This window comes from Parambassis ranga, chromosome 4 (genome assembly GCF_900634625.1).
Source record: "Parambassis ranga chromosome 4, fParRan2.1, whole genome shotgun sequence".
Taxonomy (NCBI): domain Eukaryota; kingdom Metazoa; phylum Chordata; class Actinopteri; family Ambassidae; genus Parambassis; species Parambassis ranga.
Window position 1 is genome coordinate 17,489,107 of NC_041025.1, and position 27,710 is coordinate 17,516,816.

The following is a 27,710-nucleotide window of genomic DNA, read 5'->3' on the forward strand; positions in this document are numbered from 1 at the left end:
ACGCGCATGTAACCTGTCAAAACGTTTTCACTTTCTCACGCCACAGTGGTGTACTTTGGACCCCCAGAAAAAGAGCTTTAAAAAACACACACATATATTCAACCGGACACATCCAACAAGTGCGGGACGCAGAGGCGGAATGACGGAGTCCGGTCCGCTGTTGGGCGGAGTGGGAGGAGAGGAGCCGCCCCTCACCACACAAACTCTCCCCCGGCATAAAAAAAACCTGATGTGGTACATGACACAAGCAAAGTATTAAAATGGCAGATATGAGAGGAAATGTTGCTGCTGTGATTCCACACACCTGTCATTTACCAGCTTACACCTTCAGACTGTGAGCAGCACTGAAACTTCATGTTTAAAAAGTTGAAGATTAAAAACAACAAAAGTCAAATTTAAATGAGAGAAGAAATCCTGAAGTGGTCTGCATATGTATAGTGGTACTGACATGTCCTATAGTATGTGGATTAAACGCTCATTACTGATAATCTGCCGGAGAAGATAACCTATTAGTTTGGTGGTTGGTTCAGGATGTCTACATTAAAGAAGCGGGCTGGGCTGTGGGTGTGCCTGCACAGTAAAATCTATGTAAAACCCTCAAACATGGACCACTGAGAAGCAGTAATTGATTTGCCCTAAATCATCGGTCCTTTAATCTACTTACTGTTGCAACCAAGCCGACACAAATATGGACAGAGAAGGGAGGCGGCAGACTTAACAGACCTGCAGCAATGTGCTACAGAGCTGAGGCACAGATGAGGGGTTACTGATGACTGAGGGGGGATAAGCAGCTCTTCAACTGAGTGAGCCTGCACAACATCTGATGTCAATGACTATGCCACCTTACACATCATCCAGTGAGAGCCTATAAAAGATGATGGTGACCTACATCCTGGAACGCTGGTCACCATCACCACACATCTGATCCATCACATGATCTTCAATCAAAGCTGAACAGAAGATTTCGTCTGTATAGTCAAACCTGCTGAGGTCTGCCGCTGCTGGTGGAATAACTTACAGAGGGTCAGAGGGACATTCTACACTGATCCCTGAGAATCAAGAAGATTCAGCATGAGAGACAAAGCATAGAAGTGCACTTCCATCAGCACAGTGCTGCAGTCACCAGGGGTGAAGGTCTCCATCTTCCGACACCCACTATATCCTCCCTTATACTACTGCCTTGACCTCAAGAAGAGAAGAGAAAAAAAGAGAAGAGAAGAGAAGACTTATTGGTCGACATCTTTGGCAACTAGTTTTATTTTCAGAGCCCCATCTATTTGAACATTAGCCTGGTGAAAATCACTAAGCTAATTTTACAGCACAGACTGATGGTGGTGAAGTATTGTAACTGACTGCTGTGTCTGCAGGGAGTGGTTGCAACCTGCCACAAATGGCTGTGAGAAAACTTTCCCTGAACCAGCAGCTTCTGGTCGTGATGGTTCACAGTTACACAGCACACATAAACCATCAGGGAGTGCTGGTTGTACAGCTCTGTACTTCATCTGTGATCAGTCAGCTAGAAAACTGCCTTTACTGCTGCTGAAAGTGATTTTACCCTTAGTTGCCCAAAATACAGATAAAGACCGGGTGGATGAAAAGAAGTAGGCTGTTTTATAGTGACAATATCGCTGATACAAATGTTTAATCAGCTGGAAACATCAAGGGGAGAGAAATGAATTCAACATACAGCAATGGCTGGCTCCAGCCTTCATATTATGCTGTTAATTTGATCCCCAGCCACTCCATTGGTGCTTCACAGAGGACTGTGGTTGTCCCACGCAGCTGCCAGAGTTTAAGGAACTGAAATGATCTGAAGCAGAGTGGATTATTTTATATTTATCACAGAATATAAGCATGAAATACAAACAAATTATTTCACTGTGGCCCTGCGATAGATTACTTATCTGTCCAGACTGGGATCCAGCCTCGTGTGAGTCCATAGTACAGGGACGGGAAGGATGAGATGTTTCGCTGGACTGTAATGCATAAGCAAACCGGCAAAAATTAAGTCTACTATCGTTTAAAACAACCAGCCCAACACCAAAAATCCCCTGACATCACCTGTCGATGCAGACCAGAAGCTCTAGCCTACAATATAAAAACTACTCTGGCTCATGTAGCCAAGCACAGATCCAGTGACAGAGCAGAGGTACTGCCAGCGTTTTGGGGGTGTATTTGATTTAACTGATGGTATTGACTCTGGGGGTGGGGGTGGGGGTGAGGGTGGGTGCAGACACCAGATCTGAGCCTCAGATTGCTGGATCAGTCAGCAGTGACCTTCCTCTTGTTGCAGCTAGGCACATGCTCAGTATTACAGTATTACATTTTAGTCTGACCAGCACTGGCTGATCCTGGAGGGGGTGGAACAGACAGAGGAGGAGGGTCAGAGATCAGAGTGTGCTGATGATAAGATTTCATGTCAAACACTGAAAAAGTCTACAGTTTGTATATGAGCATACATTTAAATACAGATATACAGATGTCCTCAAAGTTTTACTCGACTAATGGATTCTGGGAACTGTAGTGCTGAAATTTGCACACTATATGTACATACAGGATGTTTCACATGGCCATCTGTGCTGCTGTGTGTAGAGACTGTGCAGTATCTCTATGGCAACCTGGGGAGTAAGAGGTCACTGTGCGTGTACGACAACAAAGCTAATGCTATTTCCTGTGCTGTGTGGCAGCGCTGACTCGATGCTTATCTGGACGTGCCCATCCCCAGTATTTCAGTGTAATGAATCCTGTCTCTGAGACGAGTCGCAATAATGTGGACAGAGCGCCCGTCAAAAAGTTCTCCACACATAGATCAAATCTACTCAGTGTGTAATCACAGATGCACAAACACTTTACTTTCTACTGTTTCTGTGTGATCATCATCCCAAAGGTGAATTATAGTGGATGAATTAAGTCGTTTCAGTACTGAAGCAGAGCTGAAAGAAAGAAGGATACTTCTTCACTGGTGTTCAAGGTCACTGTGATGTGAGCTGAGACCAATACGGTCCAATAGGACAGTGGATGTTAGAATAGAGTGAGGTCAGTTTTGTTTGGTCATTGTGTTTTAGATTAGAGTTTTATTGTGTTTTTGCCTGGGTTTTCCTAAAACGTGCAAATGGCAGCTTTACAATAAACAATAAGACCCAATCGGCTCCACCCATAAACGTGTATAAACATGAAAGGATAGTGTGGAGGTGTACTCTTAATTGTGCAGGACGATTTATTATAAATCAAAGACGTTCTCATAAACATCTTTATTTGTGGTGCATTGGGCATTTGAGCATGGATGTGTATGAATACACTTTAATACTGAATTATTTTTTACGCCCCATGACAGACCTTAACCTTCCTCTGTTAGCACTTTAAGTGTGTGACTGCAACTTTGTTTTAAGCTTTTCACAGGGAGCTGCAGTCTGAGCAGCCTAAAACAAAGCATGAGGGATCCTCATGTGGAATATGTGTAAAAAAGCATTTAATAATCCATCCTGCCAGGTTTTTGTCTTCACAATATCTACCAGTAAATTAGTTGTACTGAATATAGAGCTGGTTAAAACATAAACAAGGACAAGGGCAGCACCAAAAAAAAAAATACAAAATAGATGGAGAGCAGGCGAGATGAAGAGGAAAGGCCTGTGGGTAATGATAGATCATGACTAAGCATTACGCCGCTGGCTGTAAGTGAAGCCATTCATCAGGTGACCTCCTGATCCGCCTGCTCTTCATTCAGCGCTGCTTTCTTTAAACACAACGGTTCATCACTTAGCTGGAAGGAGCCAGCGTTCGATTACAGGTAGCCAGTTAACATCAATATCTATCTGTGCTAATACTCAACAAACAAATCACAACAAATGGTCAAAATATACTGTAAATTATGTTACTGGCAACCTACTGTAGTCAGGAGCTATAGGAACAGCAACTTCAAGTGAAAACACTAATATACTATTTATCTCAACCTTTAACTCACTTTTGAAGGAGAAGCTCAGATATAGGCATGTTGTGTTGTGGTTTTCCACACTTATTGTTATCACTGTGTTCTTTCACTTAGGAGCTGCATCCTTTAAAGACACTATTATGGTTGAGGTTTGATAAGTCAAGTCACTTGAACAGGGAAACCTCTGTAGAACATGTAACATTTTGCTATGTGTCCTTTGAGGGATGCAGGATTTGACACATATGTCGGAAAGTTGTGAGAGAAGGACAGGAAGGAGCTGGTGTAGATTTTGCCCTGAGTTTGAACCCAGTCTTTAATCTGAGGCACCATGTTCACATGGGACAGCTCCACTGTGCAGGACAGCATTAGATGAGAGTCCGGAGCCTGAGCTCCATCTGTGATAAAGCCTGACCTTTATTTTAAAACCATAACAACGACCTTTACTTATAACTATTATTATTATTTTAGTATGTTTGCCTAAGGCACAGTCAATCCTCCTTTATACTGTAGATGCCTTGTGTGGACTCTGCAGAAGAAAATGAGGTTTTGATTATTGTTCTGTCGCCTTAAATATAAAACATTTTCCTCTTTTTCTCTGTAGCAGAAGTGAAGGCCGTCTCCCTGCTGACACTCACAGCACTGCAGCATTGTGAGACTGCACACTGCCGGTCTGGTCCTGACGTGATCTATATGAAGGGATTTGAGCCTGTTCGGCACAGATATGTTGTATAGCTGATTGTCTTTTGTTAAACAAATCCTGTCTGGTGCACCAATGGGACTGACTGTAGACTGTAAGGAGGGGGGGGGGTATCCACAGTCTCACAGTACAAACTGGAAGGCAAACACTCCTTAAAGAAGCGTACGGTTTGTCTTTCTACCTCACCTGTTTAATGGAGAGATTTCAGCTGAAGTGTTTTAAGTAAAAGCAATGAGACAAAAAAAGTAGAGAGGAAGGGGTGAGGGGGAAAGAAACAGGATAAGCGACAGACAGAGAGGGGAGTCTGTGGGGACAAACAATACCCAGTGATGGTGCATGCTGTGTCTGTTGTCACTGAGCATGGCAGTTTGATGCATTACACTGCTGGACCGAAAGACTATTCTGTGTTTGTGAACAGCCTGACATATCTGCATATCAATTATTTGTGGCTGCCATAAACACAGTTTAATGGAACTGTCAGTGTGTGCCATCGCATATTAACACAGCCTGGAGCTCAGCTGCAGCTGGGTGCTGCTGGCAAATAACACAGGACACATCTGCATCCAGGTGGAGAGCAGCGGGAAGCATAGCAGGTGATCGGAGAAGCCTGCACTCACTTGAATATGGATAATGGGTGTGGAAAACAATCAGCATTTCTAAATGCTTCCAAATACTTTCAGGTTCCATCCTGCTGCTTAGATTTGTGCATTTATAGACCAACTTTATGTTCAAATGAAGCCTTCAAGCACACAAAAATAATGCACTTAAACACCCTGCAAACACCACACCTGCTGACAGGTTAACCTCTGTGTACGCTCTGCATGTCATACCAACAGGAGGCAAGAGGCTCTCTCAGTCATCTAAAGAAGAATAACAAGCTAAGACTACAGAATAATGCAGATATTGGAATGTACAGATGGTAGTTTTAAAAAAGTCTTCTCTGCTTGTTTCTTTTATCACTGCACAGGCCTGTTAAAAGGCTGTTCAGTTAACATTCTTTCTGCCAAGCTCAACTGCTGATTGCCTGATATACTTCATTGGCCCCAGCACCACTGTTTTGCTTTCACCCTTTTGTTGTTAAGTTTTGTTTTTGCTATGAAGCTAAACTACTGGTTTAAAATCAAGGTTAGGTACAGATCATCATAAAACCCAAGAACTCATAACATTACACGCATTTTTACAAGGAAAGTTGTTTGGGTTGCCATTTCCAGCTACCATTAGGACATGTCCCTGCCAACGAGAACATGTAGAGAGGCTGAAATATGCACATTCTTTTTTCAAGGACTGAAATATCGACCTCATGCTACGTTCTCCTGGTGAGGACGGGATGTTAATATCAAGACTCTGAACAAAAGCTCACTAAAAGATTAGTTCCATGGGAGGCTAAAATGTAGCAGTCATCCAGACTGAAGACAAACAGATGTCCTCACTGTTCCCCATAACATTTAAAGAGATATGCAGTCATACAGGGAGGCATCAAGGACAAGAAAAATACATGCAAAGCAGCTTTATCCTTCATCCATCTTCTCTCCCTCCGTCAGTCTGTCCTTCCATCAGACATCCCTCCTCCTAGTCCCCCCAGGGTCTCTTCAAGGCCCCATTATTTCACAAAGCCATAAATTCTCACACTTAAACTGCAGAGGTCATGGCTGACAGTTTAAGAAGCATGGGGGTGGGGGGGTGCTTCTTCTGAATGAAGACATTTTAATAAAACAACAAAGCAAGCAAAAACTTCTACATTCACTGCAGCAGCAGGGCTTGATATTTAAAAATGACTTACTGTAGATGTAATGATATAAAAAAAATCATTTTAATTTCTTTACAGTCTGCATTTGCCCATTCAACCAATAGAAACAACAAATTAGAAACAAAACAAGAAGCTGCTGAGAATCAATCAGGCAGCTGTTAGCATGTTAGAAACAATTTCAGCACCTTTGTGAGGAAAACATGCACATAAATGGCTCTTACTATTGTCACCACTGGTGGTATCAACATCCATTTGTGTGAGTAGTTAGCATGGTGCTGTTTGGTTGGAGCCATAGCATAGACTGTAAAGCTTAATTTATTCTGCTGGTATCTCTGTGTTATATACAACAGAACTGGAGGCCTGAGGGATTAGCAAGAGAACGAAGCCTCTCTCTCCCCACTGTACCTCCTAAATTTAGTACAGTAGATAAGAATGTAGACACAGGAATAAAAATGAAGCTGCCTCTCTTCCAGAAATTATCTTTTAACATGCGAGTGTGACTAAATTAACAGAGTACAATATCACAAGCGAGCAGCAGCAGCTCACCCACTCACCACGTACAACCCAGCAGAGCTGAAGAACACAGATGTTTTTTTTTATTGTTTGTGATCTGACAACAGGTGAACTGATACAAGATGATCTAAAAAACATTGCTCAAAACATTGATGTAAATGTAAAACTGAGGAGACAGACATCTAAATGATCAATACTCCCCCCTCAGCTAATCAGCAAGCCAAAAGCCTGTGAAACAAAAGCAGGCTTCCTTTGACAGTCTGGTTTCAGGTCTCGACTGTAAATCAGAGCCATCAGATCTTCATGCTTCATTCAGCGCACAGATGCTCTGCTGCTGTCGGCTGCTAATTCAGCTGCAACCACATTACTCCCCTTCTTAATAAGGTTTACTGAGCATCTGCCTTACCAAGCCTCACCCCGCTTCCACCCACACAAACACCCTAATGGAGCTTGAAACAAGCAGTGGCTCGCAGCATGTGTGTGTGTGCGCGTCCTTAGTAAAAGAGTGTTGTATGTGTTGAGGACTGTCTGCTAAACCAGGGAAAGTCTGGTGAGGGAAGACATGCGGGTCAATTTGAAATGTCATGAAAAGCAGGAGTAATTTTAATGTTCCTGTGTGTGTATGTGTGTGTAGGCATGCAAAGCAAAAAATGTGTGAGTGTACAGAATGTAGGTTAATGCTCATCATTCTGTTTGAGTACAAGGCTTAAGCTATTTTCATTAGAGGCAGATAAGAATTAGATTAGGAGCAGATACGAAAATTATACTTCAGTCAGACTTAAACATAACAGCTGAGGAAACAGCATTTCAGCACAGGAAAGGACATGTGCATCAAACAATAAATAAAAATACAATAAAGTCATCGGTCAACATTCCTGGAGTCGTTCGGTGTCATTAGGTGCCGTTAAAGAGTCTTCCTAATCCCAAACAGCGGAAAGAGGAAGTTAGATTTCCGTGGCTGCAGGGATGAAAGCAGAACACCTGGAGAACCGACACAAAATAACTTTCAATATAATCATATATTCCAAGATTATTAGAAGATTCCAATAGATACTGTCAAATCATTCATACCCATCAACAAAAAAACAAATATGTAGTAAGCAATGCATTTTATAGGAGTGTGTTTGCATAGCACATTAGTAGTACCAAATTTGAAGATATTCTGTGACCGCATGTAAGATGTTCTGTTCACAAAAATGGGATGAAGGAAAGACCAGAAGAGTCCCAGGCTAAAAATACACTCACTCCTACTGTGAGGCTTGGCCTGAAATGTCACTCAAACCAAAGCGGGAAAACATGAGAGCCATCAGTTCATTACTGTAAAGTAAGACCTTCATCCAGTGGAGGTCAGCAAAGGCACAATTCTCATCTGGTGTTAAGTTACCATTAGAAGCTCCTAATATATCTCTTAAGTTAAACAAAACAAATAAACACTTGAGAGTTATGATTGTAATTTTTTTTGACGGTCTGCAGTTTCCATGCAGCTTTTTCTCCGAGGAGCAGTCTAACAACAAGCTGAGTAAGGACTCGTATGTAACAAATGTGCAAAGCTGTCGAAATCACATCAACAGAGACACAAGGGAATCAGGACAATGCACAAGTTCGTAGTTTTTTTCCCCCAGTCAGAAGCATTGGTGGCTCAAATTTTTGCAATGTCAGGTTTCCTGAGGCAGGACTCAGGGCACACAGAGGAAACAAAACACAGAAGTAAGAAAGTATAAAGATAGAGAATGCGCCAAATACAACTGGGATTATCATCAGCAGTTTGTCAAACTGAACTGTCAGAATGTAGGTTGGTTTTTAGTACACACTCTCAAACATTTTTAACTCTCACTCCTAGCTTATGAATATATTTGTGTGTTCTGTCATGCTACACAATCTGTAGATAAACCTGCCCTGACTTTTATCCACTAACATGGTGCAAGTGAAAGCATGATGGAGTGGCAGTGTATCAATATCAGGACAAATGCAATGAAAGCAGCTTGTTGGGTCAAATAGCTCTGGTAACAGGTCTAATTGAATCTGTGTCAGGTTCTCACTGCTAGGTACATCCACCACTGAAAGCAGCAGGATGGAAATCAATATGCCCTCTCTGCATCCATGGACAAACACACTCTAATTTCATTGAAGGCCTTTCTCTGTGTGTACATAGTAGAGCGCAAACTAGTGTACATGTGCAGGTAAATGAAGGTCACTGTATAATCCAATTTGAAAATAAGTGTGTGTGTGCGCGCAAGAAAGGAAATTTAGGCTCTGAGTGAGAAATGCTAACTGGATAAAGGCTATGAGCAAAAAACATATTATGACCAATCCTAGCCGTTTCATGCACTTATGCTGATTTTGCAATATGAGAAGAATAAAACCACGAGGCTGAAGTTGTTGCCCACAACCTAATTAAATGTACTTATAACACTTGGATGCCAACTCACAGAATAAGTGTAACTGTACCTTTTATGAAGTCTGGAGGAGTTAGAGGGCTGGAAGGGGGAGCTTGGTCACTTCGCAGAGCATGAAAAGAGCAGTGTGACATGCAAATATTTTGGTCAGAAAATCTGCTTGTGAGTATTCTACATACATGCTATACACAAGTCAAAAGCGTTAACATGTGTAAACACATGAAATACCACAGTGAGTGGTGGTTGGGCCATGGATGGGTTCTGTCAAGTTGTCATACCTGGATGTGAGAAATCATCTCATCATTAAGTTCAATGAACTCCAGGGCCGGCATTTCTTCTTCTTCCTCAACCTGAGACATAGAAAAGTCCTGTTTACTTTACATTCATACTTGACTAGCAAATGGAACAATGCAACATAATTCTAGTAAATATGAAGCTGTCATCATGGCCCAAAACAGAAGGTGTTTTCTATTGCAGCAGATGTATCACTGTGGTAACAGTAACTAAATATAAATGATCACAGGGGTGAAATGAGAATTAATCCTGAAGAAAAAAATCATTAACCTAAAGATAAGAAGGCTTTACATAATGCTACAAAAGTCATTTTTAATTTAACTTTTTAGACACTAATTTAATGTAGATGTTTCTGCAGATGAACTACAGGCACCACAAGGACCTTCCAGGCAGTGATTAATGGCGCTGGTGTACCCATTACATGTTTGAATCAAAGTAATTACTGAGAGCAGCATGAGGCAGTGCAGTTACACAATGGAAAATGTTCTTTGCATTTCCTTCTATTTTAATATTTACCAGCTGAGAATTTATGTCACTTTAATGAGGGTGAGATCAATTTTCTAAATAAGCGGTTATATGAAAACAGATCAAAACATCTGTAGAAATTTTTGTTCATCATGTTGCACACATAGGGGAGCTAGTGACCCTCAGCTTGTCTTTTCTAATCTAATTGCATCTGTGCTTTGTAATTACAGATTTTAGCACGCAAACTTGCTGCCAACTTTTAATCGATGTGTAAATCAATTAAACAGTAAACAAAAAGCCTCAGATCGCTGTGATACATGAAAATTTCCCATCCTGTATATTCAGTTTTACAACCCGCCACTCATTAACATAAAAGGGAGACACTCCTGTAATCCAATTTCCATTAAACACCCCAGTGATTGGCTGCCATTTATTTACTGTCCAACAACAAGCTGTGACCTTCCAACAATGTGACTATACATTAAGCAGCACTGGACTGCAACTCCCCCTTCAGCAAGATGATGCGAGTGTGCATGTGCTGCAGTGGGCCTGCAGTATTGACAGTATGGCTGGTAAGATAAGAGCAATGGACAGTGGAGAATAAAAAGCTTTACAGCAACATTAAAAGACTGCATGAGAAAATAAAAGTGAGAGGGGGAGGGAGAGAAAAGAGAGAAAACAATTCAGACATCAAAATGCAAAAACACCACAAATCTGACTGTTTTGTTAGGCACTACTGCACTTGTGTATAACAAGCCATTAAAGTCTTTCCTTATCATTGGCCTTTTTTTCACTATTCCATTCAGCCTCTTCTACCTCTGGCAGTTCAACCATCCCTTCTCGTAAGTATAGGCTCACTGGCGTAAGCTGGGAACACAGCTGAGGGGAAAGAAGCGGAACAATGAATTAACTCAAGTTTACAAGTTTAAAAATAAAACTGTCAGTGATATGTATAATAACCAGTAACGCCACTATTTACTGGGTAGTGCATGTCATATACTTGTGACATTATAAATGTTTCAGATATGCTTACTGACGTTACTGACTGATTTTTTTCATCGTTAACAATACATTCAGTATTTTGATGCCTCTTACTGTTGGTTGGGTTGAGGCTGTCCCATGGCCTTGGCTCAGCAGGACAGTGTGGATGTAGGTGTCATGCTCAGAATGTGTGTCACACAGGTAGAGCTGCAGCACATCTCCTGTGTAACAATTCAGAGCACCCACCAGGGCGCGCTCTAAGCACAGTTTCTGGAAAGAAGCTTTGGCCTCAGCAGTCCAGCTACCCTGTAACAGATGAGCTGCAACTCTTAGCTATTATACTTAAATGTAGCAGCACTGAGCTGCTGTGGTTTGTAAGAGGCCCATGTTTATAAGGATAAGTTAGAGACTCACAGTGGTGGGTTTAATTCCAGCAAGTGAAGCTGGAACAGCTTGCACCGGAAGTACTGAATAGCACGACCTGGGAAACAGAAGAGCTGTAGAGAGGCCAGAAAAACACACGCCAACAGGCTGTAAAGTAGCACTTGAAACTGTTTGCCCCTACTTGAGGAACTTTAGGCTGGAAGTCCGTACCACCATCAGGTCACCAAAGTCAACACAGTACACCTTAACCAGACTGGGGTTGATAACCTGGTGGATCACCACCCGATAGAACCACATTCCTTTGGGTGACACGCAGCAGACCTGACCTTGTCGGACAAACCGCTCTGGAAGGCTGTAGCGCTCTGACACCTCAGGACAGGTGTAACACCGTCTTAGACAAGAAGAAGCAAAGTGAAAAACTGGAGCAAGACGTCGCTGCATAAAAGTTGGAAGGAATGAGTAAAAGGACAATGTGCTTCAAACTTTAATTCCTAAAAAACACCCTTTAAATCGAGCTGTGTGTGAATATTCCTAGACTATAAACTAAAACTAACACATGCACCTCATCTCAATCATCATATCCTCCATAGCTTTGGCCTCTTCGCTCTCGCTGAAACGGACATAGAAATGTCCAGGAGACTCCACATGCTCCACCAAGACTTCTAACAGCTCTCGAACACCATGACGTGTTGGTGGTATGAGCCGCTGACTCTGCAGGGCGTCCAGAGGCACAGCCGTGCTGCACCGCAACTCAATGGCAGGGTATATATCAGACATCTGCAGACACATAAAAAATAAAGTAAGAAGGGTGAGTACATTATTTTGCAGAAGTAGACATTGATTTCCTAATTATTTTATGTGTTGTGAAGGTCTCTAGGATCACACAGTAAAAAATATAAAAGATGTTGCCTCACCAATGCATTAGGAATGTTTCTGTTATCGTCCAACTCTTCTTTCTCATCAGGAGCTGTGATAGTATCGTCTTTAGCTTCCCAAGGAGACTCTACACAGCAGTCAATAACACTGTCAAGTGTTTTTGAGTCTAGAAAAAAAAAGTTGAAAACTTTGTCACATGATGTCCAGGCAGTCCAGAATAGTATTGACCACATCAACAAATAGATCGGTGTCTTAGCAAAACTAAGACATGACTACAAACAAACCAAATTGTGAGAAGAATAAAAATAAAGTTTGGTGACGCAATTCAAATTGTGTCTAACCACTAAATATGGACCTAATGGTGCACACACCTGATTGTGTTTTTTCACTCTCTTCTATATCTATGATTATCCAGTGGTCTACATCACTGCTCTTTGCTGTTTTCAGCTGGAAAGTGTCACTCATGGCGCCAACAAGTTCAGTGACACTGACAAAGCCACTCTGTACAAGCGGCAAATCTTCACCAAAAAGCCTCTGAGGAGAGAAACACATCACATGTGATAGTTAAAACAAGACCGTGACACAGCAAAAACCCTTAACAGAACCAGTGATTTGCACCTGGCACATTTCACATTATTTACCTTGTACTCAGCAGGTAGATCATGAACAGATAACCCGCCAGCTGTCTGACACACAACCTGCAGAGGGTCATTGATGCAAGAAGGGTTTTTATTACAAGGCTGTTTCCTCATAACACATTTTAAACCACATACAAGGTAAACATATGTGCCGGAATGAGGCCCCAAAATTAGTAGTAATGTCTTTTACTGTTTAAAGCCTCCAATACACTATGCGATTTTGGGGAAGTCTGTGTTTAACACCAACTCACACAGTACGAATAAAACGCGTGCGATGTCAAGTCAAAGCTCACGATGTATGTGCTCACACTGTACGGTGCAATGGTCGGCTGCAACGTCATTGCTCACACTACACGCGAATTAAGGTGCTCAGGTGATCACATTGAACCGGAAATGAAACATGTCTAACCCGGAGCTGTTGCTGTTTCAAAGGAAAAATCTGTCAGTCACAATCTGTGTTGCGTGTTGCTGCCACAGCTCATCAAATATAGCCTCCATCAATTCTGTCCAATGCCGTGTGGGCGCCGCCATGTTTGTTATCATCTGAAACAATTTCGTGTAGGTGCAGTGACGTCGACCGTGTTCGGCAAACGCATGCGCAGTGGGGTAAAAACACAGACTTCGGGCCGTATCTCTGCTTAAACTGTGCGATACTCTCACCAGGGCCGACAAAAATATCAAACATGTCAGAAAATCAACCGATCAGCCGATCGCCAATCGTACGACGTTAATCGCCTCTCGTGACCTCCAGTACACTGCCCGATTAAAGACGCACGACAAAGCTGAAATTCGGCGCGACCCAAAAAAAATCGTACAACTCAAAATTCGGGTCAAAAAACGCAGTGTGTGCCCGGCTTTAGAGGGATGAGAGAATGTATGAAATTGCCTCACTATTTGATTTCACCTCCAGCAGCCCCTTGAGACTGTGCTGCTGAATACTTCAACCCTGCACAGCCTGAGTGCATCTGCCGATTTGTGAACTAAAATGCAGCTTTAACACAACCAGTGTGGATTCTGACCTTTCGTAGCTTGTCTTTCAACTCCTGACTGATAGTGCCAGCAACTCCATTCTCCACGATTTGCTGACGTAGCTCCTCCTCCAGCTGATGTAAAGTTTAACCAGAAAGACAAAAAGACAAGTGTACTTAAAATACATACTTTTACACTCTATATTAAAGGTGGAGTCAGTAATTTTTTAGCCATTGTTTAACAGTAATGTTACACATGAAGCCCATATTATTTGTCAATTATTTGCAATGTTGCAGACATTCTGGACAGTACCACTATGCATTTTACACATAGGATTCTCACGTTTTGCATGAAGCAAATAAGTTTTGTATTATTCCACTCAAACAAACCTTAAGAACTTGTTCATGGAAGAGGGCATCATCTTTGCAGGTAATGGTTTTAGTTTCCTTGTTCACCACCGCTGGTGTGCTACCTGCTAAAATTTCAATTGGAGAAGGCATTTAAAACATTTCTTTAGACAGTGATGCCTTCGGTGTACATAAAATTCAACTTTTTGAAAACACACCTGGAGGTTTTGTCCGTAGCTGCCCTGTGGGAGCTGGCTTAGTCTGAGGGGATCCCTGAGGCTTTATTGGTCCAGTGTTCCTCTGCGAGTTGAACGGCCTGAGCAGTGGCCTTGGGAACATAATGTCCCTCAGTGTGAGAACTGAGCCAAGCCTACCTGGATAAACGAGGATCATGTCTGCTGCTGCCTCCAGCATCTCTCCAAGAGAGTAAAATCCATGATTGTGGATACGCAGCGGGTGGCCAAAGGTGCGCAAGAAACTGGTCTCTAGATCAGACAATATAATTGGGCCCTAGAAAAGCAGCCACAACATTAAATTTAATGAGAGTGCTAAATTAAAATAGGAACACTAATCTCATAACAACTGCCAGTGAACATTCAAGTCATACCTGGGAGAGCAGCAGGCGGAGCTGGGACCTAAGTTGGAAAGAGAGGGGCGGAGGGGCTTGACCTCTTCTAGGAAGGACCACAGGGGTGTACACATGACTGTAACGACGTGAGAGGTAGTGGTCTCTTCCCCTCATGATCTTCTTGTCACACTTAGATGTGCGCTGCTTGGATACAAGCTCCTCAATATTTTGAGTGGACTGATCCTTAACCGCTGCATTTGGGAGGGGAAAAAATGTGAAAGTTTTCCCTGCTGTTTGAAGGCAACAATATTTGATTACAAACAAACAAATACTCTACCCTTTAAGAATAGGCTGCCATCAGCCCTGAAATTGATGGAAACCACATCAGGCATCTCCCTGGCCATGTCCAAAACGTTTCTGAAGCCTAGATGTTTTAAGGGCATTGGATGTCCTAACATTGCTATATAATCTTTTTTAAGCTGTTCAGGATCCAGCCCCATCTTTGAAGACACCAGCAGTGAACGCACATCCTTCTTGAGCGTTTCCAAAATGTTTTCCATGATGCTTTATAGAATGTCTGGAACAACACTGCAAAATGCAAGCAAGAGGACTACTGTAACAAAACATGATACTTGTATAACAGCAGAGACAAGTCATTTATTTAAGTATAATATTGTAAACACAAAATATTTGATCATAGGTTACAGTAAAGATGAACTACTTTGTCTAAATAATTTTGGTGGTATAATGGACGATGGTTTGTGGGTATATGCGGGGTCCAAATTATGCAAATACATTTAAAATACATTTAAAATCAGCACAATATTACAAACAGCATTAAAAATTCTGTTAACTGATCAATTAGTCTTGGTTAGCTGTATTACAACAAGCTAGACACGGTTAACTCTTATTAGTCAGCTGCTTATGTGAACGCACCTGCCACACCTACTGTTAGCTCTTAGCCAGGCTAGCAACTTGTTAGCCACAGAGAGCTTAACGCACCATAACCACTTTACTGTGAGCCACAGGCACATTAATATCGGGAAGACATGTGTTAATGCGTTGAGCTGACATTCTCAAACAAACATAAACAAAGACGATCTGGTGTTTGTGTGTGTTTATAGTTTACAGCAGCATCACTGAATCTCGGGAAGCTGTTTTTCAGCTGCTGGTAAATGGCTGTTGAATATAGGACGTAACATCAAACTTAACTTGTTTTCCGCCATTTTATTAACTTGAACTTATAAATGCATTGTCTCTCTCGCTATACTTTAACACTATAAACGTGGGGAATATACCGTAATTACGTCTGTTCATCACATAACCAAGTGCACATGGTTGTAAAGTTAGTAAAAGCTAGCAGATGCTAGCGTTAGCTTAGTGTGCCTCATGAAGGTCAATGGTTTGTTACCCACAGTTTTCAAAATCTTCGCTGCAGTATGCCACGACTGCAGTTTGCCTTCAAGTCCGCGTCCTCCACTACTTTTTAGTCGGCCCCCATCTTCTATGGCGGGCAGCAACGCAAAGAAAGCAGCAGCAGTGAACAAAAGTGACCATCGACCGAACTGAAGACGCTACATGAAGAACCGCATCCAGTGGCCCCTAGAGGGCGTTCAAGAGCCCATGACGTGTCCATGAGAAAGGGTGATTTTCATGGCTGTGACTAGAGTGGATACAGCGTGTTTATTACGAGTCAAACTGGTACTTAATAATAACTATAAAGAAAATACTGTTAGATGCAGAATATAATATATTATAGTCTACTGCATTTTGTTAAGCATCAGTTTAATCTTAGACCAACATATGTTTCAAACTGGATTAAAGTAGAGCCCCTCAGCTGAATTTTGTCCAGAGTCCCAGAGAAATTATTTGCACTTGATGTTGAGAATCATTTAATAAGTACCACTGCATTTATACAGACCAGTAAAGTATTTCATACCATAAAATGTATACTTTATCCTGCATCAGCTATATTTTCATGTACAAGTGAATACAAATAAAACATGAATGGGATAATAGGTATTAGAGGGAGTCCAGTCAGAATTTAATTAAGGATAGGTTAGGGGGGAGAATGGGATGTGTTGTGTCAAAACAGTGAGAACAAACAGCTTCAGCTTTTAAAAGCCTGAGTGTGCACATTCCCAGTGAAGCCTGTGACTCCCTTAGATCCACTGACACAATTAGTCTGAACAGTAAAGCCTTAAAGCTCACTGCAGCAAAAGCTCCAAACTTTCTTCTTCCTTTCTGCTTTCTGCCACATATGAATGCATCTCATGCTGTTCACTGCAAATGGAAAAATCCTACAGAGTTCAGCCTGATCACCTACCAAGATCTAGAATGGTGCCCAAGAAGGAGAGGGAGCCAAGAAGTCAACGTCAAAGGGGACCCAAGGCAGGTCGGCAGTCTGAAGAAGCATCTGCAAGAAGAGAAGAAAGGCCGCAGAAGGAGAGAAATGATGTGAAGGTGCAGCAGGAGACAAAAGTGAAGCTGAAATCTACTATTGTGGACATAGACAGTGTGCGGAATGACGAGGTCAAGGAGCAGACCCTGGGGCTCCTGGAAGCAGCAGAACAGGATGGTACGTTATTTTTCTTTTTTAAATGAAATCTGTTTTTAACTTTTTTTATTTTATTTTATTTTTCAAGGTTTTTCTCAATTTCATGACAGCCTAAAAGAGAAGTAGTAGAGCAGAAATGGCTGTTAACTTGTTGTCTGAGTGTGTAGGGTTGCAGTTCTTCACACTGTTAACTGTGGGTATGTGCAGGTCTGAAGCGCAAGAGCCTGGGGATCTTTGAGTGGCTGCTGATGGTCTTCGTCTTAGCTCTGGTCCTCCTCTTCCTCCCTGTTTCCATCTGGTTCTGTGTCAAAGTATGAACTTGACCTCAAATGCACAATAATGCTAACTGAGAAATGCTGAACTACTTGTTTTGTGTCAGTCATCACTCTCTATTCATACAGGACAGGTTTGAGTGTCATTTTAATTGACAGGTTGTGAGAGAGCATGAGAGAGCTGTGATCTTCAGACTCGGTCACCTGCTGCGTGAAAGGCCCAGGGGTCCAGGTCAGGAGGAATTAATGATTTAATTTTATTTTTAATTCTCATCTGTTGGCAATAATAATAATAGAAAATGTATTAGCTACATTGGTGCCAACAGTGTCTGTGTAATTACACCCACTGCCAGAAGGAGGAGACAAATGTTTTGCATGGTAGTTATACAGAATTTAATGAATTAAGCATGAAAGTTCATTTTAAACCATGCAGAGAGGGTATAATGGGTATAATGTAGGCTAATGTTCTGATGATAAATCCAGAACAATGCTGTGCATGTACCCATTCATAAAATAAAAGTAAATAAATATAAAAAGGTTTATATGATAGGATCCAACATCTCCTTGTTCTTTACTTTTTCTCTCCAGGCCTTATATTCTACCTCCCACTTCTTGATGTGTGTCACAAAGTCGACATCCGGCTGAAAATGTTGAAGGTTCCTCCTCACATGGTACAAGACAAAAGACAGACACATCAAACCTACAGTATATGTTTAAAAAAAAACAAGGATGATTCTCATGTCTGTGTGCAGGTGGTGACAAAGGACTTAGTAAGGCCAGAGCTGAGTGCTGTGTGTTATTACCAAATAGAGAATGTGGCTCTGTGCTGTGCAGCACTTTCCAGTCTGACCTCAGTGCTGCAGTGTCTGGTCCAGGCAGCGGTCAGAGATGTTCTGGCCCAACACACATTCAGCCACATCCTGCTGCACAGGCGGAGGATTGGGGAGCAGATACAAGCGGCCGTTGACTCTGTGGCTTGTCGCTGGGGCATCAGGGTGGAGAGGGCAGACATGTGAGAGTGTTCTGTGTTTTTTTTTTCATATTAACCTACATTCACTACATTTATGTCTGTCTTTTTTTCTTTCTGAATTCTTTCTGTGATCTTCCTGCTGACTAAGCTGCATTGTGTTTGATTTTCTGTCAGAGATGAGCTCAGTTTTCCTGTGGAGCTGCAGCAGAGTCTGGCTGCAGAGTCTGAGGCCAAGAGACAACAGCAGGTCAAAGTAAGTATGCTGGTTTTTAAATTGTAGCATTTCTCATTTTCTATTTAATTCATGTTTATGCCAAGACAAACTAACAAACATTTGTCTGACATTGTTTTTGTTGAATTGTCACTGAGGTGATGTCTAACCAACAGTTGTAAACAGAGCATGTCTCTTCCTTTGTCCAGATAAAAGCAGCAGAAAGCGAGCTAGCAGCCTGGGATGGGCTCAGAGCCTCCTTTCGCCTCCTCCACCCTGCTCTAGTCCTCCCTCTCCCTCCAGATCTCCTCAGCCTGAACTCTGACCTTTCATCCCACCCACTCCCCCCTCCTCCTCCCCCTTCCCCTCCCCCTCCTGCGGTGGAAGGAGAAGGAGGCATGACAGTGGAGGAAGAGACAGACTCACCAATGATGTGACAGAGAATGCAACAATCATTTTCACAGTTTCGAAGTAAAGGTCATTAAAAGTCTTATTTATTGAAACATCTTTGCAACTATTAATTTTGGTCTTAATATATCTTAAGATTAAACAGCCACAGCAGCCTTTATATAAATAATATTATTATGTATAGTCTAACCATGAGGACCGCATTCTGATACTCAGAACTCTCAAGTCTCAAGAGGTTAATGGTGCTTTGTGTTTTCTCCTTTTTTAACCCCTGTGCTACTTTGTGAGCTGGATGGTGTCAAACATACATGCAGAGATGTGATCACATGTCAGATCAGCGCTTCTTGGACTTTTTGGTGCTGCTCGCTGGTTTAGTGTCAGTTGTGGTTTTCTTTGGAGGAGGTGACATCATTACAGGTGGTATGGAAGGTGATGGAGTTTTCTTTTTCTCTAAAAACACACACACAAAGAGACTTAGATCTAGGCTTTACATCGGTGCTGCTGTCTCTTGTCTTGCATTAGTTGTTTTGGTCTTTACCTTCTTTGTTTGAGGGCTCCAGACTGGGCCTGCCCTGCAGTTGTCTCTCCAGGTCTTTAATCCTCTCCAGTGCTGCCTGCAGGTCCTCCTCAGCTTTCTGGGCTCGCTGTTCAGCGATCTTCACTTGCACCTCAGAATCACTGAGGGACAACAGATAAGAAATTGGTTTGGAGGTCCTTTGCACTTTGTCAATAGATGTCCACAATAAACTGGCTGGTGTTTGTGCATCTAAGCAGATTTCCTTTCCATCATCCTGACTAATAAATAACACTACAACAAAAACATAGCTTTGTCTAATGCATTCTGAATTTTTGCCTCCCATGGGGCACAAACTTAGATATACGATGATATCATCACTGAAGGAGCAAAAAAAAGAAGAACAGGAAAAATGTATTGTGGTATGAAAACAAAGTGTCATATCAAACACATATTATCACAGCATTTGTGACATTCTAAAAATATGAAATTAGACTTACTGCAGTTCTTGCTGCAGTAATCCTACTGTGGTCAGATCAGTAAAGGCTTTCTGGGATTCTTCTGTCACTGGAGACACCACCAGTTCATCAGTCTGACAGACATAGACAGAGATGGATAGTCACACAGACAGTCTGTTACTTTATACCACTGAATCACTGTATAGTTTTATTGTCTGACCCCATTCAGGTGTATACAGCTCTCTCCCAGCTTTCTCTGTGTGACATTTCCATCACTGCCAATCAGCTTCACCACAGGGGTCTGACAAACTGTTAGCTCCCCCTACAAGGCAAAAACAACCAAATAAAAGAGTGAAAAAAGCTGTGTGTTATTTGTTTATCTTGTTCCTTGTATTTCCAGATCTGAAATGCAGGTGCAGTTTCTCTATGTAGGAACTTATTAAGTCTTAACAAACCTCTTGTTGTTGTGTTGCATATCCTTCAGCTGTGCTCTGTCAGGTTAGATAATAAAGATAAAGATAATAAAACACATAACAAAGCAAACAAAACAAACATTAAATGACATTAAACAATAGTGATCAGAAACTGTTTACACCTGTAAATGTGACTGACCTCTCCTGCTTCTGCCTCAACCTCTTCTTCTATCTCTTTGACCTCATGGTGTGCAGTAGGCTCTTCTGAAACCTCTTCAGTCACCTGTTAACACGCATGCAGACAACAGCCACTTTTAAAGTAACACAATTTGGATATTGGTATGAAACTAAAATGTGGTTGTGTGTTGAACATCTTTTTTTAGCTCTCATTTGGGCAAACCATGTCAACAGTAGACAATGACTACAGCAGAATTTGATACTACCGTCCCTCTCTCTCTCTGTCTTCTAATGTCAGCTCTATTTCACTGAAGTATCAGTCCGCCTGCCATATGACACCAGACTGTCAAGCCAATCAGAGAAGCTTCTCCAGTAAAAGAAAAAAAACAACCAAAAAAACAACCTGCCAGCACTCAGCTTCAGTCATAGTTTTATCATTAATCAATGCAACAAATCTGTTTGGGTTGTCTTTGAGTTGAATCCTCACCAGCTTTTCCTGGCTGTCTGCTTGGACATTACTATTGGAAGTGACCACAGGTTGCTCCACAGGCAGCTCTGCAGGACCATCATGAACTCTTGAGAGCAGTATTGAGCAGGTCTCCACCCAATCAACACACTCCCTCTGAAAAATTAAAATATTAGTAATATATTATATATAACAGCACATAGTAAAGGAGATTTCTGTCTTTTCTTCTGTGTATGTTAAATTAATTACCTGCAGTTTTCTGCATTCATCAATCTCATTTTCACCTTCTTCTGCTTCTTGTATGTTCAGAGCAGCCTGCTCTAGAATCAGGGTACATGAGCTACAGGCAAAAACAAACATATATCATACAGAAAATTCTTCTTCAGTGGGAAGTTTACTTTGAAGAAGTAACCTGATAGTAAACTGCATCTGCTAAATGGTGAGGTGACAACATCTGGTAATATACCTGGTGATGTAGCTGGTGAAATAGTCCAGTTTTTCAGAGAGGATCTTGGCTTCCTCCTCCAGAGTCTGCAGTGAAATCTTTGTGATGTACTCTTGTTCTTCATTCTCCTCCTCACTATAGTCAGGTACCATAAAGAGCAACAGATCCAACATCCAGCGGGTCTGAGCCAGGTGAATGGAACTGACCTGGAAAGAGAAAAAAATTAATGAAAGCAATCTCTGAAAATCAACAGGAGAAAGATCGGCAGTACTTAAAGTATCAATCACTTTCTTCTAATCAAGGTATTATTACTTAATGAAAACTTTCAAAAGGTAAGCCTCCCCTCCCTTCACAGTATCTACAGAGCGTAGTTGGTACTTACATCTTCACGGAGTCTGTGGTTCTCTCCCTCACTGAAAGCGGACAGGCTGGTTATGAACTCCCGCACACTGTCTAAAGCCTTTTCTGTTTCTGTGCTTTGTAATAAAATACACACAACAGAACCTTTAGACCAGCACAGAAATATTTACAATTTGTTATGATGCATCTTTAGTCTTTCAGAAACTTGAAATGTAACATTTTTTTAACTGTTTGTGTAAGTTGTAACCCAACATACAGTATATCAATTAACATTAATGGTGATAAAATTGAACAAGACTATTAGGGCAGAAAATAAGCATGTATTTGTTACTTTGTTTCCAAAAATCCACCACAGGTTGTTATCTTTGCAAAGTATGCATTATAGAAAAAATACAAAATAACGAAACTTACTAAATATCAGGGATGATTTGGTCCTTTTTGTCCTCTCTCGGTGTGATGGAGATCTGCTGTAAAGCTTCTTCTGCAAAACTCTGCCATTCCTGCAGAGCCTTTTCCAGCTTCTGCCAGTCAGAGGCAGTCGTCATTTCTGGCCGTCTTATCATGGAGCCAATTTTAGAGACCCAGGACTCCACTAACCCAAGCAGTGACATGATTCGACTGTAGCTCCCTAAAACAGCAGTTGGAATCATTTTAAAGTCATTAAAACGCAATAAAAACCGAAGACAGACGTATAAATGCACCCTGTGTCAGGCCTTACCATTCTCTCCGCTGACTTGTGTGTCCAGTTGTTTGAGAAGCTGTGGCAGGACTCTGTCCAGCTCTTTTAGGGCCTGCTGGCCTCCAGGAGCTTCACCATCAGGAGAAGGGTGTCTTTTGAATATATGAAGGCTCATATTCAGCCATGTTTCCGAGATTTTGCCAAGTTTGTCCAATGTCTGTTGGCAGATAATCTGTTGCTCACCTTGGTAGTACTCACACTGGAGTGCCAACATCTGCAGAAACATAGAGGAAGAAAAACTCAGAGAGACATTAAACATTGGACCGTCCTGTAGAATATCCACACAGTGTTCATATCTTTTAATGAAGCCAGTTGAAGTAATAGAGCTGAGACAGGGCAGACAGCTGACAGATTAGGAGAGACAACGCAGCTCAGACCTGACAACTGATGATAATTATAAGGGATGAGGTGGATAAGACAGATGAAAGTGATGAGATGATGTGATAACATTTATATATCACAGTGATGAAAACTGATAAAATATGTCATAACAACAAGGTCATTGTAAGAATACAGAAAGAAAGATGTCACAAACGGTGCAAATAATCACAATAAAAAACACACATTTACTGTCTTACATTTGACCACTGCTTTAAATCAGTAAGAATCTCCTCCAGGGATGTTTTGCCATATTCTGCTTTGCGGCACCTTGGAATAGAAGAAAATGAATATAACTTTATATAATTAGCAGAGCACATGCCATGGTGTAGGTGGTCAAGGACTGCGTTTCATGCGAGTTTTCAACAACAGATAATAATAAACCATGTGTTTTAGCTTTACTTACTTATTCTGTGTGGTGCAGAAGGAAAGCCATTTGGTGATGCCTTGCTGGATGACACTCATCTGTGCATACAGTGCATGCTCAGTCTCCTTCAGATGGGACAGTAAAGCAGTGAGCTGCTCTTTCCAAATGTTACTTTGCTCCAAGACGATATTCAGGTCTTCTGTATCCTATCGTAGGGGTGACTATTATAAGTGAGTCAAACTGAACCATCAGGAAATATTTGCAAATCTGCATCTGTGCAGTCATACCTTTGAAGACATGTAGAGGCTACAGTGCTCTGCTGTCTTGAACCAGTTGTTCTCGCTGATGTGCAGCCGACTTACCAGCTGCAGCTTCTTCACACTGATCACCTGAAATACAATAATCCCTTTACTTTGTTATATGTGGCCTTCAACAAAGTGAGCCAAAACTATCAGTACAGTAAAGCAGTGAGAGCTGTATATCATTCCAATGTATCTCAATCACTTTTTTTATTCAGCATGAAAATGAGACCACATCACACAAAGATATGACAACACACCTTAAGAGCAAGGTTGAAGGTGAGCTGGCTCCAGCAGTCTCTGTCATCGGTCATCTGCTGCAGCTGAGCCTCCAAGCGAGCTCTCTGCAGCTCATACAGCTCGTGGTAACCCTGCACCACACTGAGAGGATCACAAACAGAGGCCCTTCTGAGTCCACACATTTTGTGCATTATAACAGTCCAATTGTTTTGTGTTCTGGAAAGTCATGGTAAAAATATTTTGTCCAGATAGATATGGTTCATAGTTCTGGTGAATTTTTAATGCATCATCTTGGTGACTTTCTGACATAAATTCATGAACTGTTTGTTTTTCTTATGACAGACTGACTCTGTGTTGGTGTGAGTCTGCTTAAGTGCTTCAGCCAGCTGCCGATGAGCACTCTCCGCCTGCTGGGAAACAAATGCATCATGGTCTCTGATTTTGGAGAGCTCCCTGAGAAGAGAACACACACAATTGAAATGAAACTAGAATCAGCATGTCCCTGAGGTCAACCAAACAAAGTCATGATTAAACTGTCTGTCCCTGACCTACAGTACCTACATGCTAAGTTGCTGGATTGATGTCTTGATGCGGTGGATCTCTTCTGTGAGCCGGCGGTCCAGAGCCCGTTGTGCCACCGCCTCTGTGTGCATACCTTTTAGACGGCGTGGGATTCGATCCAGCAGGGACTGGTACCGCTGTCTAGACAACAGAAACATATTACCTGCTGCGAGAAATGCTTCTTTAGGTCATCAAGAAACTCAATCAATGGCTATCCTAATGTGTTTAATGCTAACCTGAGTTTGGCGAGCAGATGTCCTCTCTCAGCACAGCCCACAGTGACCTGCCTGATCAGTTCATGAAAAACAATATTGTAAATGTTCTGTTCCACCTTCACCAGCTCAAGCAGGCCCTCCATCTGTAACAGGAATCATGCAGTAGTTCAGCTAAAGTACAGAAAGCTATTCTTTGTAAAAATGTTAAGCACATTTATATTTCATGTACAAACACAAATCACTAAATTAACTTTGGTCATGGCACTTAATATTGTGCCACAATACAGCCTATGAACTGTCTCCATATCTGTCTTGTCTGCCTACTTGTGAGAGCTCAGTCAGCTCCTCACTCTGCTGATCCACTCCGGCCTTCTCGAGCATGTTGTCCATCATCTTCATCAACTGGACCACTTCCAGACGCCCACTGGGCCTCCTGGACACACAATTCTGCATCACTACACGCTTGAAGGCTGATGATTCTTCATAATGATACACCTTACCTCTTACAGGTTATCTGGGGAAAACTATTCAACTAAGGCTTTTCTAGATTAATTACTCTTTTTGAACTCACAGTGAAGGGAGAACCCGCAGCTTCTGCTTGTCATCCTTCAAATGCACCGTGAAAGCACTGAGGAGGTAAAATATCAGCAGTCAGCAGGAGTCAACAGGTGCTCCACTTTGTCTACAACAACATCAGGCTGCAATGAGAAAAGGTGGCCAGAGTCATTTGAACATAATGAAGCAGACTTACTCGTCATAGAACTCAAGGCTCTGTATTCCCTTGTTCTTTACAATGTGATACTCTTCTGGCATCAAACTTTCAGAGACACTCAAGCTCTGAAAGACACAGCAGCCCTGATGGTCATCAAACGTTTTGGAAAAGCAGTAAAAAGGTCCTACTATAGGATATGACCTTAAATGAATACATTAGAGTTGTATATATCTGCTTGTAGTGTCCAAGTATGTAGTGAAGACTATGAAGCAAATTAGCTATGTTTTTATAGAACATACTATGTCACAGTGGCCTTTATTTATCGTTGACCAAAAACACACCAGTAGCTACTTACATGAGAATCCAGCTACCATCCAAAGTAATGTGTGATAGGGTTAGGTAGTGGATTAAAAACAGAGCAGACAAAAGGCTAGGATGTAAATAAGAGTCAGATCAGGCGACTCACCAGTGTGTCACCGATGTCATTCTTGTCAGCTACTGGTGGCAGGGGCGCAGTCTTCTTCTGGGTTACCATAGCATCACACAGAAATGAAATGTCCCTATATGAATACCATCCATAAAGAAGAAAAGCTGCACTTTAGTCTCATTGGTTCATCAGCTGAACGCAGAAATAAGTCTAAATAAGCCAATTACCAACAACATTTGTTTTTGCAAAGTATAACAATAATAAGACATAAACATAATAACAAACACAGCTGACTAACCTCCTGTCCAAGCTGCATGTTTGGAAAAGCATCAGTAGTGATAACATACTTAAGTTTATGTTGTTGTAAACTGCAGGTCTTGTCTGTCTAACTGACCTGCCGGCACCATTCAGCGATGTTGGCTGTTCCAGAAAGTATTTATATTTCTTGCGTCCAAGAGGATGATGCCACACAGCATCTGGCCGTCTAATTCCAAAGCCCTACATACAAAGACAGTTTAAGTCACAACTGCGCAAAAGATGTTGGTTTGTTAGGCAGCAATGTTCAACCTGGCATGTTGGTTTGTGTGTAATATAATGTTGTGCAGCTGTATGGCACCTCGCAGTTCCGATGGTGTGCAGTGTGCCCCACTGTGCTCTTGTTGCACACCGTGGAGGTGAGGCTGACCAGGAGTTCATGTGGGATGATTTGGTGTTTGACAAATGGAGGCGGTGTCTTTACGCTCTCTACTGGGCCATTAACATTCAGCTCTGTCACTGAGAAAAAGGAAAACAAACAAAACAAAGAAAATAACTGAACACAAAGTGAACAGATGTAGTGTCTTTTCTTCAGGTACAATAGACAGAGAGACATGGCAGGCTTCCTGTGTTTGTTTGGAGGAAAATGTATTATTATATTTATTATTATATATATTATATTTACTATAAAGGCTTTTTATACACAATTTGACCTACCTAACTTGGACAAATTAAACTTTAAGCAATAAACATCTAAAGTATAGTATGTCAAACACACAAAAATGTGACAACATACATTTTGGCTCTGACTCAAAACACCATTTAATAAGGGAAACATAAAATACAATTAATGCTCCTAAAACAACCAAAACAACTAAAATTAAACACTAAAGCTTACTAAAACCTGCGAACCAACTTTAGACAGTGACTAGAATATTCCATTAACAATATGAAGCAGTGTTTTGTTTGTTTATCACAGAGCTATTAGCTTATTAGCCGCTAGCCATGTTAAGCTAACCTCCCCCCACTGAATATACCTCTGGAGTCCAGAGCTCGCTGTGGCCTCGATAAACTCGGCGCTGAACTGGCTCTGGCGGACGCGGACATCCTGCCTCCACGATGGGGATGTTAAATTAAAGTTATATCGATACGACTCTACAACTTTAACACAGTCATGTCGACGAGAAGCGACTTTTTGTTTGTTGAGAACCAAGCGTCTCCTCTTCTTACTCTGCTGTCAGCCTGAACTTCCTGGCAGCGTTGCTATGGAGACGGAGACTGCAGACGCTCAAGTTTGTTTAGTTTTGTGTCCATAATAAAGAGAAGACAACATAATAATAAATAAAAACTGTTTTATATAATGATGATAATGACATATAATGATGTTTTAAGCTTTTTTTGAGACTGACATATAGACACAGATAGTTATTTAATAGCATAATGCAAATTTAAAAAGTTAGGCT

At 41.6% G+C, this 27,710-nt stretch overlaps 3 protein-coding genes and 1 long non-coding RNA gene across 4 annotated transcripts; 1 reads left to right on the top strand and 3 right to left on the bottom strand.

Annotated features, from left to right (window-relative positions):
• Positions 1-7,371: 7,371 nt before the first annotated feature.
• LOC114434769 (uncharacterized) lies at positions 7,372-9,694 on the bottom strand. The gene is made up of 3 exons (XR_003670506.1): positions 9,560-9,694; positions 9,334-9,383; positions 7,372-7,866 (listed from the first exon to the last, which is right to left on the bottom strand). It is a non-coding gene; the product is annotated as an uncharacterized LOC114434769 (long non-coding RNA).
• A 1,105-nt stretch (positions 9,695-10,799) lies between these two features.
• Positions 10,800-16,393, bottom strand: tdrd5 (tudor domain containing 5). Its single transcript, XM_028403940.1, has 14 exons — positions 16,219-16,393; positions 15,141-15,391; positions 14,843-15,054; positions 14,454-14,745; positions 14,278-14,363; positions 13,939-14,022; positions 12,923-12,979; positions 12,653-12,815; positions 12,320-12,447; positions 11,968-12,182; positions 11,587-11,796; positions 11,436-11,502; positions 11,136-11,327; positions 10,800-10,919 (listed from the first exon to the last, which is right to left on the bottom strand). The coding sequence occupies exons 2-14, from the start codon at positions 15,361-15,363 to the stop codon at positions 10,800-10,802; spliced, it is 2,049 nt and encodes a 682-aa protein (XP_028259741.1). The 5' UTR covers positions 15,364-15,391; positions 16,219-16,393.
• Positions 16,394-17,092: 699 nt separating this feature from the next.
• nphs2 (NPHS2 stomatin family member, podocin) lies at positions 17,093-19,250 on the top strand. Its single transcript, XM_028404418.1, has 7 exons — positions 17,093-17,381; positions 17,568-17,671; positions 17,792-17,864; positions 18,221-18,303; positions 18,385-18,644; positions 18,777-18,855; positions 19,023-19,250. The coding sequence occupies exons 1-7, from the start codon at positions 17,093-17,095 to the stop codon at positions 19,248-19,250; spliced, it is 1,116 nt and encodes a 371-aa protein (XP_028260219.1).
• Positions 19,251-19,524: 274 nt separating this feature from the next.
• axdnd1 (axonemal dynein light chain domain containing 1) lies at positions 19,525-27,493 on the bottom strand. Its single transcript, XM_028403942.1, has 26 exons — positions 27,285-27,493; positions 26,609-26,766; positions 26,387-26,490; positions 26,032-26,125; positions 25,605-25,690; positions 25,425-25,481; positions 25,178-25,286; positions 24,875-24,996; positions 24,639-24,779; positions 24,426-24,530; positions 24,098-24,218; positions 23,826-23,927; positions 23,578-23,744; positions 23,372-23,441; positions 22,773-23,007; positions 22,466-22,682; positions 22,077-22,170; positions 21,716-21,900; positions 21,499-21,589; positions 21,271-21,405; positions 20,806-20,889; positions 20,649-20,684; positions 20,414-20,515; positions 20,236-20,327; positions 19,760-19,899; positions 19,525-19,671 (listed from the first exon to the last, which is right to left on the bottom strand). The coding sequence occupies exons 1-26, from the start codon at positions 27,352-27,354 to the stop codon at positions 19,556-19,558; spliced, it is 3,033 nt and encodes a 1,010-aa protein (XP_028259743.1). The 5' UTR covers positions 27,355-27,493; the 3' UTR covers positions 19,525-19,555.
• Between the last annotated feature and the right edge of the window lie 217 nt (positions 27,494-27,710).